At 44.1% G+C, this 17,564-nt stretch overlaps 1 protein-coding gene across 2 annotated transcripts in view; it reads left to right on the top strand.

Annotated features, from left to right (window-relative positions):
• Positions 1 to 17,564, top strand: part of LOC126481310 (putative glycerol kinase 5) — a 380,514-nt gene that overhangs the window by 155,091 nt on the left and 207,859 nt on the right. For both annotated transcript variants that reach the window (XM_050104967.1, XM_050104966.1), the window contains one exon: positions 2,399 to 2,568. In XM_050104967.1, the coding sequence (XP_049960924.1) occupies positions 2,563 to 2,568 (6 nt within the window). In that variant the 5' untranslated portion in view covers positions 2,399 to 2,562. The remainder of the gene's footprint in view (positions 1 to 2,398; positions 2,569 to 17,564) is intronic.

Genomic DNA, 17,564 nt, shown 5'->3' with positions numbered 1-17,564 from the left:
GGTTGTTCTGGGTACTGATTTCTCAGGATCTATGCACCGAAACTGCGTGAAAATGTAATCACATGTCAGTTCTAGTATAATATATTTGTCCAATGAATACCCGTTTATGATTTGCATTTCTTCTTGGTGTAGCAATTTTAATGGCCAGTAGTGTATATTGTGCTATCGAAGGATTTCTACTATCCCTTGTCTCCTTACCTATTTGATCCTCTGCTACCTTCGTTATTTCGTCTCTCAAAGTTACCCAGTCATGTTCTGCAGTGCAATCTGAAAATTATTTTAAGAAAACACGTATTACAATAAACTTCTGAACACTTACAGGAATGGACACTGCTCATCCGCTTTCCCGGTCAGTTCGCTTGGTCGCTTGGCCAGCGACACTTTCCTGTATGGGTACACAAGTCCTAGTCGTGAAAGTTTCCTTTCTCGATTCCTCGGACCACGTAAATGATTATTAAAAGTGCTCGGTTTTCATTATTTGTCGATTCCGCCAGTTCTGAGTCTGTTGCACGTTAAAAACTTTAGGGTTGCGTATGTAAAAAAACAGGGATGGCAATGAACTAAAATATCTTAGAGTCCTTCATTTTAGGCGGTGCACAAGGGACCTGCATAACATGAGCCTAATCAGTTGACTGTTTCTGTGATATTCCCCTTGTCAGCCATAGTCCAGGGGATTTTTTCCAGCATGAATATTTCCCTCTGCAGCAAGGTGTGCAAATGAGCGTTGGTGAAGTTTGGAAAGAAGGAAGGATGTACTGGTAGCGCCTGTTCTTTGCGGGCACCTATTGGGTCGTGTGCGGGTAGCTCAGTCTGTTAACACTACTGCCCGGGAAAGACCATCTGCCAGTAGTTTTAATCGTTTTCTCTTGATCGTCACAGTTATTCCTTAATCAATTACCAGAGGTTACCACTAGTGCTGTATAATGTGAGTAGCTCTATTAACTGGCTTTGTTTTCAAAGTGATGCAACATCTCTGCAATGTTATCCTCGAAATAAAAGGCAGCGGAAGTATTGGCAGGACAAAAGTCGCTCAGTCACGCTAAAAACTATCGAATGTCATGAATCTGCCCCAAAATAAGAAATTTTTACTTTCACACAACGATGGTTGTTACACGAGGCTAAGGTAAAACTTTCTCCGCCTGACATTGAAATAATGTTTTTTAGGACAAAAATATTCACATTCGTCTATTTGCTCTCTCTTTGGTCACTGCATTTTGTTCAGAATTTTAGTAGAGTGATGATTTCTTGCTTGAAATGTGATCCTAGATGGTCTACACATACCTATCTATGGCTGCTATAACCTCTTTATCGCGCGCAGAACATTTTCTAGCCACAAATTTAACGACACAGGAATACATGGAAATCAAAGAGTGGTAAATCTGGTAAATGGGGGTAAATGTGTAGTTTGTACTTCATCTGTCCGTTTTACCAAAACAAATTTATAGGGAAATGCACTGTATGGATGAAATATGATATTTCTTTTTTCTTTTCAGTCCTCCTATCGTGCTTGTTTTCATTCAGTTGGTTCAGATGTCTGACGTAGTTTTCTGCACTTGTTACTTTATCCTTTTAAAGGCAATCAGTAAGATCGCAGAAAACACTGGCCATTACCTCCGGCAGCTGAAGTCGACTTTTGTTGTCACAGTGTCACCGACACCGCCCAACGCTTCGAAAACAGTTTAATTACTTGAGTAAACAAAGAGTGGGCGTATAAAATTAGTTGGACTCTTATTAAAACAGTCGAAAGAGCCATATTCAGATTAGCATTTTCTCAACATTCAATAATACAACACCCAATTCACACAAAGGATGAACTGTGGGATTTTTTTTTGCAAGATATATCTTATTCTTTCCTCTGATATGTCGATGACGTCAGCTACTTCAAATTTACATTTAATCCATGTTTTGTGCCTTTATCAGTGTTCTCATTTGTGGCTTATCATAGCGATGTGCTTTGCGTAGATCACTTCAAGAGAATTGCGAACATGCTGTATTTTATATGATACTTCTGTAAAATTTCCATTCATTAGATTTTTAAGATTAGTGTGCAAGTATCGGACATTTTGTTACTTGTATTAAAGTGGATGTGTCTTCCTGTCTCCATCTCTCCATTTCCATCTCTTTACCCTATCTCTCGCCCCCCATCTTTTCCCTCTTCCCTCCTCCTTCACTTCTACCCCCCTCCCCCCCTCTCTCCTTTCCTTTCCTTTCCTTTTCTCTTCCGCACTTTGTCCTCCCCCTCTGCGTCTGTCACCACCTTCTATCTCACTTCCACACATACCTTCTCTCTCTCCCCTTCCCCTCTCTTTCCTTTCCCTTCTGTCTCACTTCCTCTCTCGCTCTTGGTTTCGTTTTTGTATTAGCAGTTTCTAGCAGCGTGCAATTTCCGTGTTTGCAGATGCTGGCTTGTCAGCAGCGCAGCTGGTTGCACTGGGCATATCAAGCCAACGATGCACATTCATCACGTGGGACCGGGAAACTGGCCAGCCCTTCCACAACTTCATCACGTGGAAAGACGTTCGTGCAGATTCCATCGTACGACAGTGGAACGACTCGTTCTCCATGAAGGTAAGCACATCAACATCTGCAGCTGAAGCGCAACCTCAGTTAGCGGTTTAAGGGTTATAGAAGTCCGTAAGGCCAAGCTCCACGGCCGCTATTTGTACCTGTTACTGTAGCCTCGGCTGAAAATTACTAACGATATCAGCAAGTGTTGTTATTGCGGCATTGGTGTCAGTGATTGCTGATAGGGAGGTAATAGTTGTGGCGGCAGTAATAAGAGTAAGACTCTTAGCAGAAATCAGCCAACTTTCACATCTGCTGAGGAATATGCCCACAATAAAATTTCGGAATGATCTGAGATCTGATATGGATCTCGAATTACAATCATCAGTTCTCTGTGGTACGACCAGTGTTTATGGTGGGAGACATTACCCTGAATCAGTGTATAGATCTTCCTGTTTTCCATGCTCCACAAACGTCTTTTCTAGTGGTCTCTGTAGGACAGGCATTAAAAGGTAGTCCTTTTCCCCTCTAGGGGCGCTAACTATACCAGTATCGGTTAGTTGGAGGTTCTCACGAAATGCAGAAAACAGGAGACAGAAGTGGGAAATTGAGATTGTAAATCACTGTCCACGAAAAGCATTAACCTCTGTTCGAGACACTATTCTTGTCCCTGATTTGGGACCATGTGTAGATGCAATGATATGACCACAAGCTTGCGCTATGAATTTAATTACAGTCGTGAACAGTTCACTTAGAGATAGCTATTGTGTTGCAGAATGCACAGCCTCTTCGTCACGGGAAATGGAATAGTATGGTCTGTCACGCTTCTGGGATGTTATCAGTTCTTTTACTGGCAGACAGCGTGACAGTCTAAAGGAGTAGTGCGAGACTCGCGATATCGGTTCATTTGATAGCAGTCACAATGTGTGCGCCAGACTCTTGGGACAGTCCATCTCCAAGCTCGTACAGGCACTGGGCCTGTCATTTGTCACTGTGTTGAGAACGTACCATGAGTAAGTCGCTGCCGAGAAACCACCCCCTCCAGAAGCCAACTTGCATGGGAAACCTCATGGCGATAAGAGATAGAGTACACCATCTGAGTAAAAGTGTCATCTGTTAGTGAACGTTAATATGTGAAGTGACCACCCATCGCGCATTATGATGCAGCTTTGGTGGGGACAATTTAAAGGAGTTGTCTGAAAGTCTATGGAAAAATAGCAGTCCATTATTTTTAAAGATCCGAAAGTAGAGAAGGATGTGATGTTGGACGTTGGATACTGGAACAGTGCCGGCACCTGTGGCCGAGCGGTTCTAGGCGCTTCAGTCCGGAACCGCGCTGCTGCTACGGTCGCAGGTTCGAATCCTGCCTCGGGCATGGATGTGTGTGACGTCCTTAGATTAGTTAGGTTTAAGTAGTTCTAAGTCTAGGGGACTGACGACCTCAGATGTTAAGTCTCATAGTGCTTAGAGCCATTTGAACAATTTGAACTGGTGCAAGTTCGACGTTCTAACTCATTCCAAAGATGTTCCATTGGCAGCCGGTCGCGACCCTGGGCAGTCTACTCCATTTCAGGATTGTTATTGCCCGCAAAACATTGCCACACAGATGCAATTGTATGGCAGGATGCATTCTCATGCTGATGCAAACAGTCATCGTCTCCGGACTGTTCCTCTACTGTGTGCAGTACCAGTGCTGCAAAATGTCTTCCTATCGTTTCACATTAAGCGTTCGCTTAAGAACAGTAAGGGAACCACACCTTAACCACGAAAAACGCCACTCTACTGTAACATCACCTCCTCCAAGCGTCAGTGTTGGCGCTACACATGATGGCAGGCAGTGTTCTCTGCACGTTCCCCAAACCCAAACCCTTCCATCGGATTGCCATAGGGTATAAGGTGATTCGTAACTCCAAATCACTCTTTCACAGTCATCCACTGTGCAGTGGCATCGCTCTTAAAACCACCTCAAGCGTTTCTTAGCATTGATTACTGAAATGTGTGCCTCATAAGGAGCTACTCCATCATTATTTTGAACCCCCTACGCTAAGTCACTGCACAAGCTGGACTGCTTGTAGCACTTCGGAGCTCATGAATTATTCTTTTCGCTGGTACGTCATTTTTTTTTTTCAAATACCCTCCCCCATGCTCGACGGTCCCTGTCCTTCAGTACATGGCCTCTGCCTGCTCTTCGTTTAGCTGGCACTGTTCCTTCGCGTTTCCACTTCACAATTGCGTCACCAACTGTCAACCTGGACAGCTTTAGGAGGTGTGAAATGTCGCTGATGATTTGTTGCTCAGGTCATATCCAATGATTATCTACGTTCAAAGTCACTGAGCTCTCATGACCAAGCCATCAAGCTGTTACTGCTTCTCTACTGACAACACAGTACTCCATGTCTCTTTTTATGCTGGCCGGTCCGCCTTTCGTGACATATAGTGGTCAATTCCCTATTGGGCCAGCTACTTTTGAACAGGTAATATAAGAAACTCTCGGAGCAACTTGAGTGCTTTGTTATACATATCATGTTAAGTATCATATTGTTCAACACAGTTCCTCAATTGGTGTGATAAATGTAAAGCACTTGTTTCTAGTGGAAATTAGTTCACTGCAATCCGGATAACCAACGACATTAACTCACATTTACTCAATATGTGCAGAATTGCTGTAGGGCAAGCATCTGATTCAATACTTAAAATTGTCTTTGGCGACACTAACAAATTAACTATCTTAGTCGTTTCCAAAACGTTTCCACCCTTGACCCAACAGGAAATAATCATGTCCTGTTGGACATCAGATAAATCGCTCCGTTTATGTATTAAGATAATGACTGCACTATTTTCCACACCCCTCAAAATACTGTACATACCCTCCACTATTGGTGCTATCTTCTGCCATCTGTGAGTGGTTACTGGAGCTTATGTCGAACATAGGTGGGCAGATTAATGTGATTGTACCATGTGGCAATAAGCATTAGTTTGCATGATACCTCTGGCATGAGAGACATTTATGACAGACATTTACAACTTTATGGCAGTGGTACTATGCATTTTTCATGCTAACAAGCAGTATTTTGTGCTACATTCTACAATGCATTCATAATACCATAGTATGCATCTAACAACTGGGAAGCAATTGGTTAAGGCCCCTGGAGAAAGAAGAATGTAGTACTGAACTTCGATTTGTGACTTCAGTGTGTGACTCTACATATAATGAACATTACTAAAGTCGAGGGAAGTGGCAGATACAAATCCTGCGACTGACTGATGTTGGATCGAAAAAGAGGACCTTATGATCCATAATATAGCACAATTGTCTGTGCTGTCTTGGCTGAGGGGCTATTAATAAGCATGCATTAGTGTGATCTGTATGCCGATACAGCAGAACTAATGTCGACCTCTCATGCAGCTTTCGTGGAATGATGGTCGCTGTATTGTAAAGTGAAGATCATGCTGCTCGCGTCTGGCATGCAATGTAGAAGTAGCAACAGTCTCTGTAGGCTCACGACCAGTGTCAGTAATCACTCTTAATGTATGTTGTGAAAGCATTCTTACCCATGGTGGAAGTGGATTGCTTTTCTTGATAGACAAGTATGACAGATATTAAATGATGGAAGTATTCTCTCTCCACTGTGTATCGTATGATGGTGTCTGATTTTAGGTACAACCCACATTAGCATCGTCAGTAGCCACAGTTCTGTATCCTCTAATGTGCTAAACACTCCACTTATATTATAGAGGAAGACAAGGTCAACTGACAAATGCTTTAGTTTGTGGAGAAGCTGGACATCATTGTTTCTGATAGAGGTAGCATTAATTACTGCAAAAACTTGATAGAGAAACATCTTCAGACGTAAAAGTAAGTTCGAATGTACCCATAGCGAATTGGAAACTTAGCTTGCCTTTTCCTGCCTAACGTTCACCGAACCAAGGATGAATGGTAACAGACAGATTCCAAATTCCCAGATTTCCAGAAAGTGTTTGGCACAGTGCACCACTACATACTGTTACGGAAGATCCAAGCATGTGGAATAAGTTCTTAGATACATTATGTGATTAAAAGTATCCGGACACCTGGCTGAAAATGACTTACAAGTTCGTGGCGCCCTCCATCGGTAAAAAATCTCAATATTGTGTTGGCCCACCCTTAGCCTTGAAACAGCTTCCATCTCATTTTGTTCGTTTTCATTCGTTGTATCTGCTCTGGGCGGACGTCGAAAGACACCCGTTTCAGTTCGTTGTTGATCCATTACCTCAGTTTTTTTATTACAGAGGGCAGCCATCCCTCTGACCAAACACGCTGAGCTACGGTACCGGCGTCCCTCTGACCGAACGCGCTGAGCTACCGTGCCGGCGTCCACTCAGCTACCGGGGCGGACGTTCAATCAGGTGCTGGAAGGTTTCTTGGGGAATGGCAGCCCATCCTTCACGTTGTGCTGCACTGAGGAGAGATATCGCTGTCGGTCGGTGAGGCAAGCAAATGCCGGAATCGTTCTCACTTTTAAGTCCACGGCAGACGACCTGTTCCATCCTTGTTAAACCAGACCTTAAGTATGTAAATGCCTGTAACATGAAGTATGTTTTTTTCTATTTTTTTCCTTAAATTGTAATACGGGGGTGCCCAACCCGCCGGCTGCACGCCCCAAAGCAAGTACCAATGAGGCTGAAGAAATGGACATCTATCACACTATTCTCATTATGTGAAGATGTGATAAACTGAATATTTTCAAATTGTAACTATCGCCACACACTGTTATTTTCTCATTGGCCCACCCCGTTCTTAACATTTCCGCCTGTGCTATGCCTGAACCCCCGAAGTCTCGTTCTTTTAACCGCCCAGTTCGTCAGACACACTATTGTGTTATCTTACGCCTACTTTAGTTTCAACTGCGAAACAAAAGATTTAGAGACATAATCCTAAAGACGGGATGAAATACGCAGCCTCATTTTTCGATCTGATGCAAGAATGTGAAAATCATTTTCAAGATTTTCGAAAAAATAATCTAAACTTTTGTATTTATGCGACATCTTTTACAAATAATATCAATATGTTTCCAGAAGACTTTCAAATGGAATGCGTCCAGTTACAGTCTGATATCCAACTGAAAGAAAAATTTCATCTTGTGTCTTCGTTTGATTTCTACAAATCATAGCTACCCAGCGACAAATGTCACTTTTTGCACAGTAAGGCGTTGCATATGTCACAAATGCCCCTTTCTGGACAGCCATGCGTCATATATGTCATCCTTTTTTGGAAGAATGTGCGTTTGTGAATATTTGATTTGAAGAGTAAAGCACAGGAAGAATAAAATAGAGCCAGAAGCTCAGATGAACACCTTGAGGACACTCGGAGAATTGCAGCCACTTCAATCGAAGCTGATGTATACATAAGTTTCCCAAATTCAGAGTTAAATGTCACATTAAGTCTATGATTTGTGATTACTTATATATAAAATTATTAAGGAAATCTCATGTGTAAAATATCAAACTAATTGCATCTTCCCATCTTTGAATGAAGAGTCAAAAATTAATAAATTTTTAATACACTACTGGCCATTAAAATTGCTACAACACGAAGATGACGTGCTACAGAATCGAAATTTAACCGACAGGAAGAAGATGCTGTGACATGCAAATGATTAGCTTTTCAAAGCATTCACACAAGGTCGGCGCCGGTGGCGACACCTACAACGTGCTGCGAGACAACAACCATCTGCACGAACAGTTGACGACGTTTGCAGCAGCATGGACTATCAGCTCGGAGACCATGGCTGCGATTACCCTTGACGCTGCGTCACAGACAGGAGCGCCTGCGATGGTGTACTCAACGACGAACCTGGGTGCATAAATGGCAAAACGTTATTTTTGCGGATGAATCCAAGTTCTGTTTACAGCATCATGATGGTCGCATCCGTGTTTGGCGACATCGCGGTGAACGCACATTGGAAGCGTCTATTCGTCATCGCCAGACTGGCGTATCACCCTGCGTGATGGTATGGGGTGCCATTGGTTACACGTCTGGGTCACCTCTTGTTCCCATTCACGGCACTTTGAACAGTGGACGTTACATTTCAGATGTGTTACGACCCGTGGCTCTACCCTTCATTCGATCCCTGCGAAACCATACATTTCAGCAGGATAATCCACGACCGCATGTTGCAGGTCCTGTACGGGCCTTTCTGGATACAGGAAATGTTCGACTGCTGCCCTGGCCAGCACATTCTCCAGATCTCTCACCAATTGAATACGTCTGGTCAATGGTGGCCGAGCAACTTGCTCGTCGCAATGCGCCAGTCACTACTCTAGATGAACTGTGGTATCATGTTGAAGCTGCGTGAGAAGCTGTACCTGTACACGCCATCCAAGCTGTTTGACTCAATGCCCAGGCGCATCAAGGCCGTTATTACGGCCAGAGGTGGTTGTTCTGGGTACTGATTTCTCAGGATCTATGCACCCAAATTGCATGAAAATGTAATCACATGTCAGTTCTAGTATAATATATTTGTCCAATGAATACCGGAATATCATCTGCATTTCTTCTTGGTGTAGCAATTTTAATGGCCAGCAGTGTATCTTTGGGAAAGTTGTCTACGGATGAATAAAACTATACTACTACAGTTAAGTTAAAGTCCAAACAGAGAGCAACTAACTCTGTACTCGACACCTAGGGAAGTAGTCAAAATATTGCATGAAGCTAAAATAACTCAACTGCAAACGTAAGAAACTTGTAAACTAGTGCGAATATTATTACGTGCACGAAATAGTTCTCTGTTATTCGAAGAATACGTCACGAATCATTTTCGGTATTGTAATTTCGCAGTGGAGGAGGTGCAGTAGATAACGTTACAGTTTTACTAAACTATGTAGGAGTCTTTAGATAAATCTACATACATACTCCGCAAGCCACCATGTGGTACGTAGCGGAGAATACCGTTTACCACTACTAGTCACTTCCTTTTCTGGGTGCACACGCAAATGGAGCGAGCCGCGTAATGTGCGTTGGCGTCAGCAGAACATTTAGGCTTTGTTCGAGAAAAGAGCCTGAACTTTCATCGTCCTCATCCACAACAAAACTCGCACGTTAGGAACGGTGGAGCAGCTACACGGAACGGCGCAGCCTCCACTTCCATACTAACACCAAACGCTGCATTCTGCATACTATACTCAACGGTGTCACAGTTCTACGACCAGCATCTTGTTACAGTACTGCCACGATGAACCTTTCCCGTGCAAAAGGCAAGGCACGATCTATTCGATATTCCATACTTGACTGCGATAGTCGTGATTCGGCAATGAAGCAGCGCCACCGTCAACATCGCAAGAGCAGGTTCTGTTAGTGACACAACGTGGCGGACGCCACGCCAAATAAATTTTTTTTGTGGTAAGGTCTTACGTGACCAAAGTACTGAGGTCTTCGGTTCCTAAGCCTACACACTGCTTAAACTAACTTACGCTAAGGATGACACACACACACACACACACACACACACACACACACACACATACCCATGCCCAAGGGAGGACTCGAACCTCCGACGCAGGGAGCCGTGCGGACCGTCACAAAACGCCCAGACCGTGCGGCGCCAAATAAATAACAAGGCCGAAGTGAGGTTGCTCTCAGAGAGCTATGTCTACCACGTGCTCCATCAGGAAATTTAATCTGCCTCCTGGCGCCTTGCCAGCTATCCGCGTTCACGCAGCGGTTAGTTCATCAGACCGAGCGATTACCGTAGCCTAGCCGCGCGTATGGTTTCACTGTTAAAGGTATACTTGTAAAGCTGCGTGTGCAGTTGATTTCCAAAGCAAATTTCTTTTCACTTACGTGAATTTATGAAAAGTACAGCTGCCTTCAACTCAGAAGTTGGCCCTGTTGGAGGTGGGTTATACCATTGCCCTTGCCGTCTTTCCGACCTTAGAAATCCCGGTTAGTTTTGAGGGGAGCTACAGCCTAATATTGCCTCCGATTCGTGCTGCGACGTTGAAAACATTGCCTGAGGTGAAAGAAGTAATAAGTAGCAGATGAAAATCCTAGGACTGCCAGATGAAAATCCTAGGACTGCCTAGGAATCGTATGTGGGACGCTTTTGGATCCGTGTTCTGTCGCTTTACAACCGAGCTACCTCACTACACCTTCTACTTGCAGTAGTACCCTGTCAGCAAATCAGCCAGTACTATGTTGATAAATTATCCGTTGTAGAAGCTCAGGACTGAGCAAGATAAATGATGAGCCATCCCAGAATTTTAATGTGCTTTCCCCTAATCTACGCTGGTCGGCTATAATCACGTCGCGGCATTCTTGAAGTTAGTAATCGGAGAAATAAAGACAGTTACTTTAAAAATAGAGAATGATCTTGGTTGGGGGAGAAAAGAATGGGTTAGAAAGAAACAGAGCGAATCGGCAGGGCAGTGAGGCAGGGGGAAGGGGGGGGTAGAGAGTTATAAACGATATCGCTAAGCACCTGTGTTTATAGCTTATATGCAGTAGTCACTAAAAGGTATTCGTGAACCTACTAGCTAAATACGGGATTCACACACTGCTCTGAAAAGAAAGCCGCAGCTTTTCGAGTGGCTTCGTGCATCTAGCCGAAGGTAAGCATCAGAGCTTGATCTATACTGCTATAGATCAAATACCTTTGCAATAGTACTGGCAGAAAGCTTCATAAGAAACAGTGAGAATATCCCGAACGAATTTCCTTGTCATTCTATTGTAATAGGGCTAAAAAATGGCTCTGAGCACTATAGGACTTAACTTCTAAGGTCATCAGTCCCCTAGAACTTAGAACTACTTAAACCTAACTAACCTAAGGACATCACACACATCCATGCCCGAGGCAGGATTCGAACCTGCGACCGTAGCGGTCACGCGGTTCCAGACTGTAGCGCGTAGAACCGCTCGTATAATAGGGGCAGGCTTCAATAAACCAGTTACAGAATGCGAGAGTCACGAGATTAAAACTGCTCGCGGGAGAGAGATCCTTGTGAGATCGCACTGGACGTCTTTTCTGAAAATTAACTTCGAGTAACTAGAGTACCGTCTTGTGAGAGCAACGGTCTAGATCCCTTTCTAACTAACACACAAAACTTTAAGAATCCGTTAAAGGAGAGGAGGGAATCAGTGGCCACAAGACTACTACAGCTTCACTGACCAGACGTCTTAAAATGAATATTAAGTCTGTAAGAAAAACTTTTTCTCTCCGAATGAGCAGGAAACATACTGCAGAATGTCTGAGTAGGCAACAAAAATTGATAACATTCAAAGTCATTGTACAATATACCTCAGACGAGTATGTGCCGAACAGAAGTGTGAGGGATGAAAAAGACGCGCCGCGGTTCGGTTTGCTACGAAACCAAAGAAACCTTCATCTCCGATTCAAGGGAAGTCAAAGCCTAATTAACAAATTAAATGTGAACGACGCCAGAACGAGGGCGAGGGGAGAAATGTAAGAAGCGTTCAATGAATTCTAAAGTAAGTTTTTGACGAGTAATCTTACTAAAAAATTCCAAATAGTATTGATTTCAGGTGAACACAATAAGTGGATCGAAAACATCTGTTCCGTCGCTCAGTGCCAGTACTGACACCGATCCAGAGATGATATACAATAGCATGCATGACGTGTCACTGCCAAGTTACATGACGTGTCACTGCCAAGTTACATAGCTCGATGAAACTTGGACCACACATAGAAAGAATTGCTATAGTATAATATAGAAGGTAACTGAAAGATATACGTACTGATACGAACAGAAATGACACTAAAATTTGAAGATAATAATGATGCCGAAGTCATCGCCATTCATGATGATCCACTGGATATTTCAAAAGGCTGGACATCGTTCTTAGTAGGGTCTGTGTTTACCACGGACGGCAATACATGCTCTGCAACGTGCTTCTCCAGAGATCGGTACAGAGTTATTGTGGTGGGGCGTTCCATTCCTCCATCAGCGCGGTTCACAACAGCTGGGGGGTGGTTGGTGCATGTGGACGAGCTACAACGCATCCCACACCTGCTCGATGGGATTTTAGTCGGGGAACGGACAGGCCACAGGCCAGCCCATTTGTCGAATATCCTCTCGTTCCAAGAGCTCATCCACCTGCCCAATTCGATCCGATCACACACTGTCATCCGTAAAAATGAAGTCAGGGCCAAATGCGCCCGTGATAAGATGCTAAATTGTTAGTTTCACTTCTTTCATCAGTTGCTCCTCTTTTATCTTGGCGTATTTTATTCTCCGCACTTCCAGTTTCTAGAACTGTCTTTTTATAAAGTTTGCAAAGACTGATCGTGAGTACTTGGCACTATCTGGATCTCTTCAGCATACGACCGCACCGCTGCTCTGATAGTTGGGCAACGTTCGCCATTAACGTTATTCACTTTTTCGACTAGCGTATACATTCTGAATGTCTCAGTAGCTTTACGAGCAGGCTATCGGATTGCTACAACAGCAGAACAAAGACTGGTCGGCTTCGAGCGCACAGTTGAACACAAGAAGCATAGCTGAGTTACGTCTTTGCTTACATTTGGTATAATAGGGCAGACGTTCATGGAACCTATTCTCCTAACGGCGGGCTAACGGTTTGCAGCTATCTTATAATACTTGATCAAGTTCCACGTATGTTGTGTTATTGAAGTTCTCTTAAAAGCTTATTTCAAATGTCGCAGAAAAATGTATATAATCCCATTAGAAAAAAAAGAAACGAAGCCAGTGTCGTAATTCGGCTCCATAAACGATGAAAATTATTTTCCAACGTCGGAAAATTTCCCATATTGTCCGCTATAAATTGGCGAAAATCACACCTTGATACAGTTATTTAGTCTGTATACATTTGGGGTAGACTGTCTTTGCTGCCTCAACCTGTGTGCAGGGTCGATTACAGTGAATGAAAATTCACACACGTCATTGTATTCAACAGAAACCAAAACTTCCCAGTAAACATTTGTCCGCGAACGACCCGTTCGTGAGGTGATTGCGAATGTGTTATTACGAGCCACCGCTGATTTCAGTATGAAATATTGTCTTAGTATGTATTTTTTAATGGAAACTATTATTGAACTCCCATTAGAACAGTATTTGATACTGAAGCCAGTTGCATTGTAAGATCCTACCCCATTATTCGTACCTGTCACGGCCAAGTTTCTCTCTAAAACCAACTGTGTTGATGTAACCACGGTGCTCGGTCTGATGTTTATGCTCCACAGCTTTCAGTGAGCATGTTACTCCCAACGATCATGCACCTGAAGACTAAAACCGGAACCGTGTGCCTATCGGTACTAGCCCTATCAAAATCACCTTACGTGCATTAAAAATCTCCACACTCAGTTAATTCTCATAGATACGAATATGATTCGAAAGGAGAACCTGACTCGATAGAACTGAAAGGTTCATTGTCTATAGTGCAAGGCACGGTACACGTTCGTAACGTTTCTACACATACGTACTGACTTTCACTGTAATTTCAGATGTACAGGGTGCTTATGATTAGTTAGAAATAACACAACTGGTCAGAATGACGTCAAATTGCAACGGAATATTATCAGATAAGGGGGAAACGTATGGCAGAAGAAAAATAAATAGTTACAAAATGTAGCAATAGCTGGCGCTGTAAGCTTCGTAATTTTATAGTGGTCGACTAAATATGACAAATGAATCATACAACAGTGCGTAAGGTGTACGACTGACGTTCAACAACCTGTACTACCCAGTGCGCATGGGCGTTCAGTTACGTAAGCCCATCCACCACAGCAAAGTCATACCACATCGGATGGTAAAAATTGGTTTTTAATTGTCCTGAGGCCAAAAACTGCTTAAAAAGCATCACTCACAACGGTTTTTCATTGTTCTGAGGCCAAAGACCGCATAAAAGCATCAATCACATGGTTTTTAATTGTCCTGAGACCAAAAACCGATAAAAAGCATCCTTGAAAATGAAATCGGATTATTAATTTTCGCGTGACTGACGCAAAACATGTTCAATATGCTGTCCACCGTTTTCTGCAAGTTGAAATCGAATGACAGCATGTTCCACTACTGATGAAGTGTTTCCGGGGTCACGTTCAGAATGTGTTGCGCAATGCGTGCCTTCAGTGCAGCTAAGTTTGCAATCGAAACACTGAACACAACATCTTTCAGACAGCCCCACAGCCAGAAGTCACACGAATTAAGATCGGGTGACCGGGACGGCCAGGCTGTAGTGAGTGAATTCTAGCATTTCCGGAATGGTGCTTCGGCAACTGCTTAACTGAATTTGCAATGTGCGGAAGTGCGCCATCTTGCGTAAAAATGATCCCATCTACACACATCCACTCTGTTGGAGAGCTGGAATGACGTGGTTGCGCAAAAGACACTCGTAGCGCTTACCAGTGATGGTACAGGTAACAGGACCGGGGCACCTGTCTCTTCGAAAAAATATGGCACTGGTTGATTAGCGTGTGGATTTTTCGTTGCCCATATTCGACAATTCTGTGTATTGACATATCCTGTCAGATGGAAGTGGGCTTCATCTGTCCACAAAATCTTCCACGGATAATCGTTGTCCACTTCCATGCGAGCAAGAAATCCTAAAGCAAAGGTCTCTCTTGCTGGCAAGTTAACAGGAAGTAAAAGGATGTTTTGTAGGATTTTACGCACCGTGCTGCTCGTGGGTATGTCCAATGTTCGGGCAATTGCGCACCACCACTCGTCTCCTGCTGCATTGCTGTGGCCACTGCTTCCACTGACGTCGAATCAATTCGTTTCCTCCCTCTACCAGGTTGATACCAAAAGAACGCGTCTTTTTGAATTTCCTAATCGTTTTCTCCAGACCCAAGGCTGTCATCGGACCAACGCCTTTTTTAAACCCTTCATTGTCCGGAACTCCTGCAGAGCGACGAGTGCATAGTCCTAAAAAATGGCCCTGTGATAAATGATGCCATAAACCCGCACCACACAGTGACCTTCTCGTGATGAATTTGTACTGGTTGGTTTGCGTGTGGATTTTCTGTTGCCCATATTCGACAGTTCTGTGTATTGACGTACCCTGTCAGATGGAAGTGGGCTTCGTCTGTCCACAAAATCTTCCACAGGTAATCGTTGTCCACTTCCATGCGAGCAAGAAATCCTAAAGCAAAGGTCTCTCTTGCTGGCAGTTCAACAGGAAGCAACTTTTTTACGTGGGTAATTTTGAGTAGGTAGCAAAAAGGGATGTTTCGTAGGATTTTACGCACCATGCTCACGGGTATGCCCAATGTTAGGGCAGTTCTCCGTGCAGTACACATTTGCACACCACCACTCGTCTCCTCCTGCACTGTTGTGGCTACTGCTTCCACTGACGTCGAATCAATTGGTTTCCTCCCTCTATCAGGTTGCACACCAAAATAACCCGTCTTTTCGAATTTCCGAATCATTTTCTCCAAACCTACTGCAGTCATCGGACGAACGCCTTTTTTCAAATCGCTCAGTGTGCGGAACTTCTGCGGAGCGACGTGTACACAGTCATCTTTCTTGTAATGCAGCTGTACAAGCAGAGCGCGATCCTGCATTGAGACAGTCATGGCGAACGTCGCAGACGCGAAAGGAGGAAAAGGCGTGTACCCGGCCTGTTTATACTAATTTCAATAGGCTGTGCGCATGTTTTCATTTACGTATTCTGACACATACAACGCCATCTATTGATCAATTGTCACACTATTTTTTTCTTCTGCCATACGTTTTCCCCCCTCTCCGATAATATTCCATTGCAATTTGACGTCATTCTGACCAGTGGTGTTATTTCTACAGCGTTTTGAAAGCTTAACTTTAATTATAATCACCCAAATACTACTTTTCTGAGGCAACCATTGCTTCTACCGATATTTGCTAACGACTCGCTTCTGATATTGACGATTTCTCAATCCCGTCCACGAACACTGCAACATTTAGCGGATCTATCGAAATTCTTACGGCATGCGGCCCTGTATTGTCCAACCCCGTGTAACTTGCAGATACGACTCCCCACCACCCCTTTCTTTCCGCGCCACCCGTTACGGTTTGCGCCAAACCGAGCTTCTCGACCACTGGGGGGTTCCCCTGGCGGCAGTGTTGCTGCGCTAGGCCGTTCTGTGTAAGGTAAAGATATCGATACTCAAGGAGAACCTGTATCTGTAAAAATACGTTCGCAGTCATCTTGCAAACGTGTCGATTGCGGACCCGCGTTTACCGAAACGTTTGCGCTTGTACCCACGTACACTTCCACCCGTGTTAGTTTTCGCTCTGGTGTACAAATATTGCATTTCCGCGACTGTGGCGCCCCTCTCCGTTTGGCGCCTCAAGCGACTGCTTGTGTCGTCTGCGCCTTCAACCGGCCCTGGTTAGGATTCTAGCAAAAGAACAGTGAGCGTTGAGTAGGCACCACGTTAAACTTTGTTCGTGTGCGACCATCTCACTCTGTTTCCGCAGTCACAGTGTTCGAACAGTACAAGTATAGAGCAATTTTCCAACGTATCCCTCCGTCCTTACACCTACACACGCTCCACTCAATATCTCCACGCAATTTCATCCAACTCCCAGACAATGAGATCCGCCCTGATATTTATCTCTCCTACCAACTTTAACACTTCCATAACTATCCCACCCCACATTAGGGCTGCTCTCTCTTTTTTCCTCTCCATCCACGCCTATCCATTTCCTGTTATACCACTACCTTCTCCACACATGCCATACTCCTCGTCCTGTCTTTCCCACCATCTGTATTCCCACTATCCGCTTCACCTCCCACCTATCATCTCTATAGTTTCCCCACCTAACGGACCACTATCTCCTTACCCACACCCCTCAACCTCTGTGGATCATATTCTCTCTTTCCTCAATACTTCTCATCCAGTGCATGTCCTTCAGTTGCCAAGTGAAAGTGCAGTGCTCCAGTGGGGTGACGGGGATGAAATAACAATAAAGGAAAAAAAAACTTTGCCGGCCGGTGTGGCCGTGCGGTTCTAGGCGCTTCAGTCTGGAACCGCGTGACCGCTACGGTCGCAGGTTCGAATCCTGCCTCGGGCATGGATGTGTGTGATGTCCTTAGGTTAGTTAGGTTTAAGTAGTTCTAAGTTCTA

This window comes from Schistocerca serialis, chromosome 5 (genome assembly GCF_023864345.2).
Source record: "Schistocerca serialis cubense isolate TAMUIC-IGC-003099 chromosome 5, iqSchSeri2.2, whole genome shotgun sequence".
In the NCBI taxonomy this organism is placed as follows: Eukaryota; Metazoa; Arthropoda; class Insecta; order Orthoptera; family Acrididae; genus Schistocerca; species Schistocerca serialis.
This window is presented reverse-complemented; position numbering and strand designations above follow the sequence as displayed.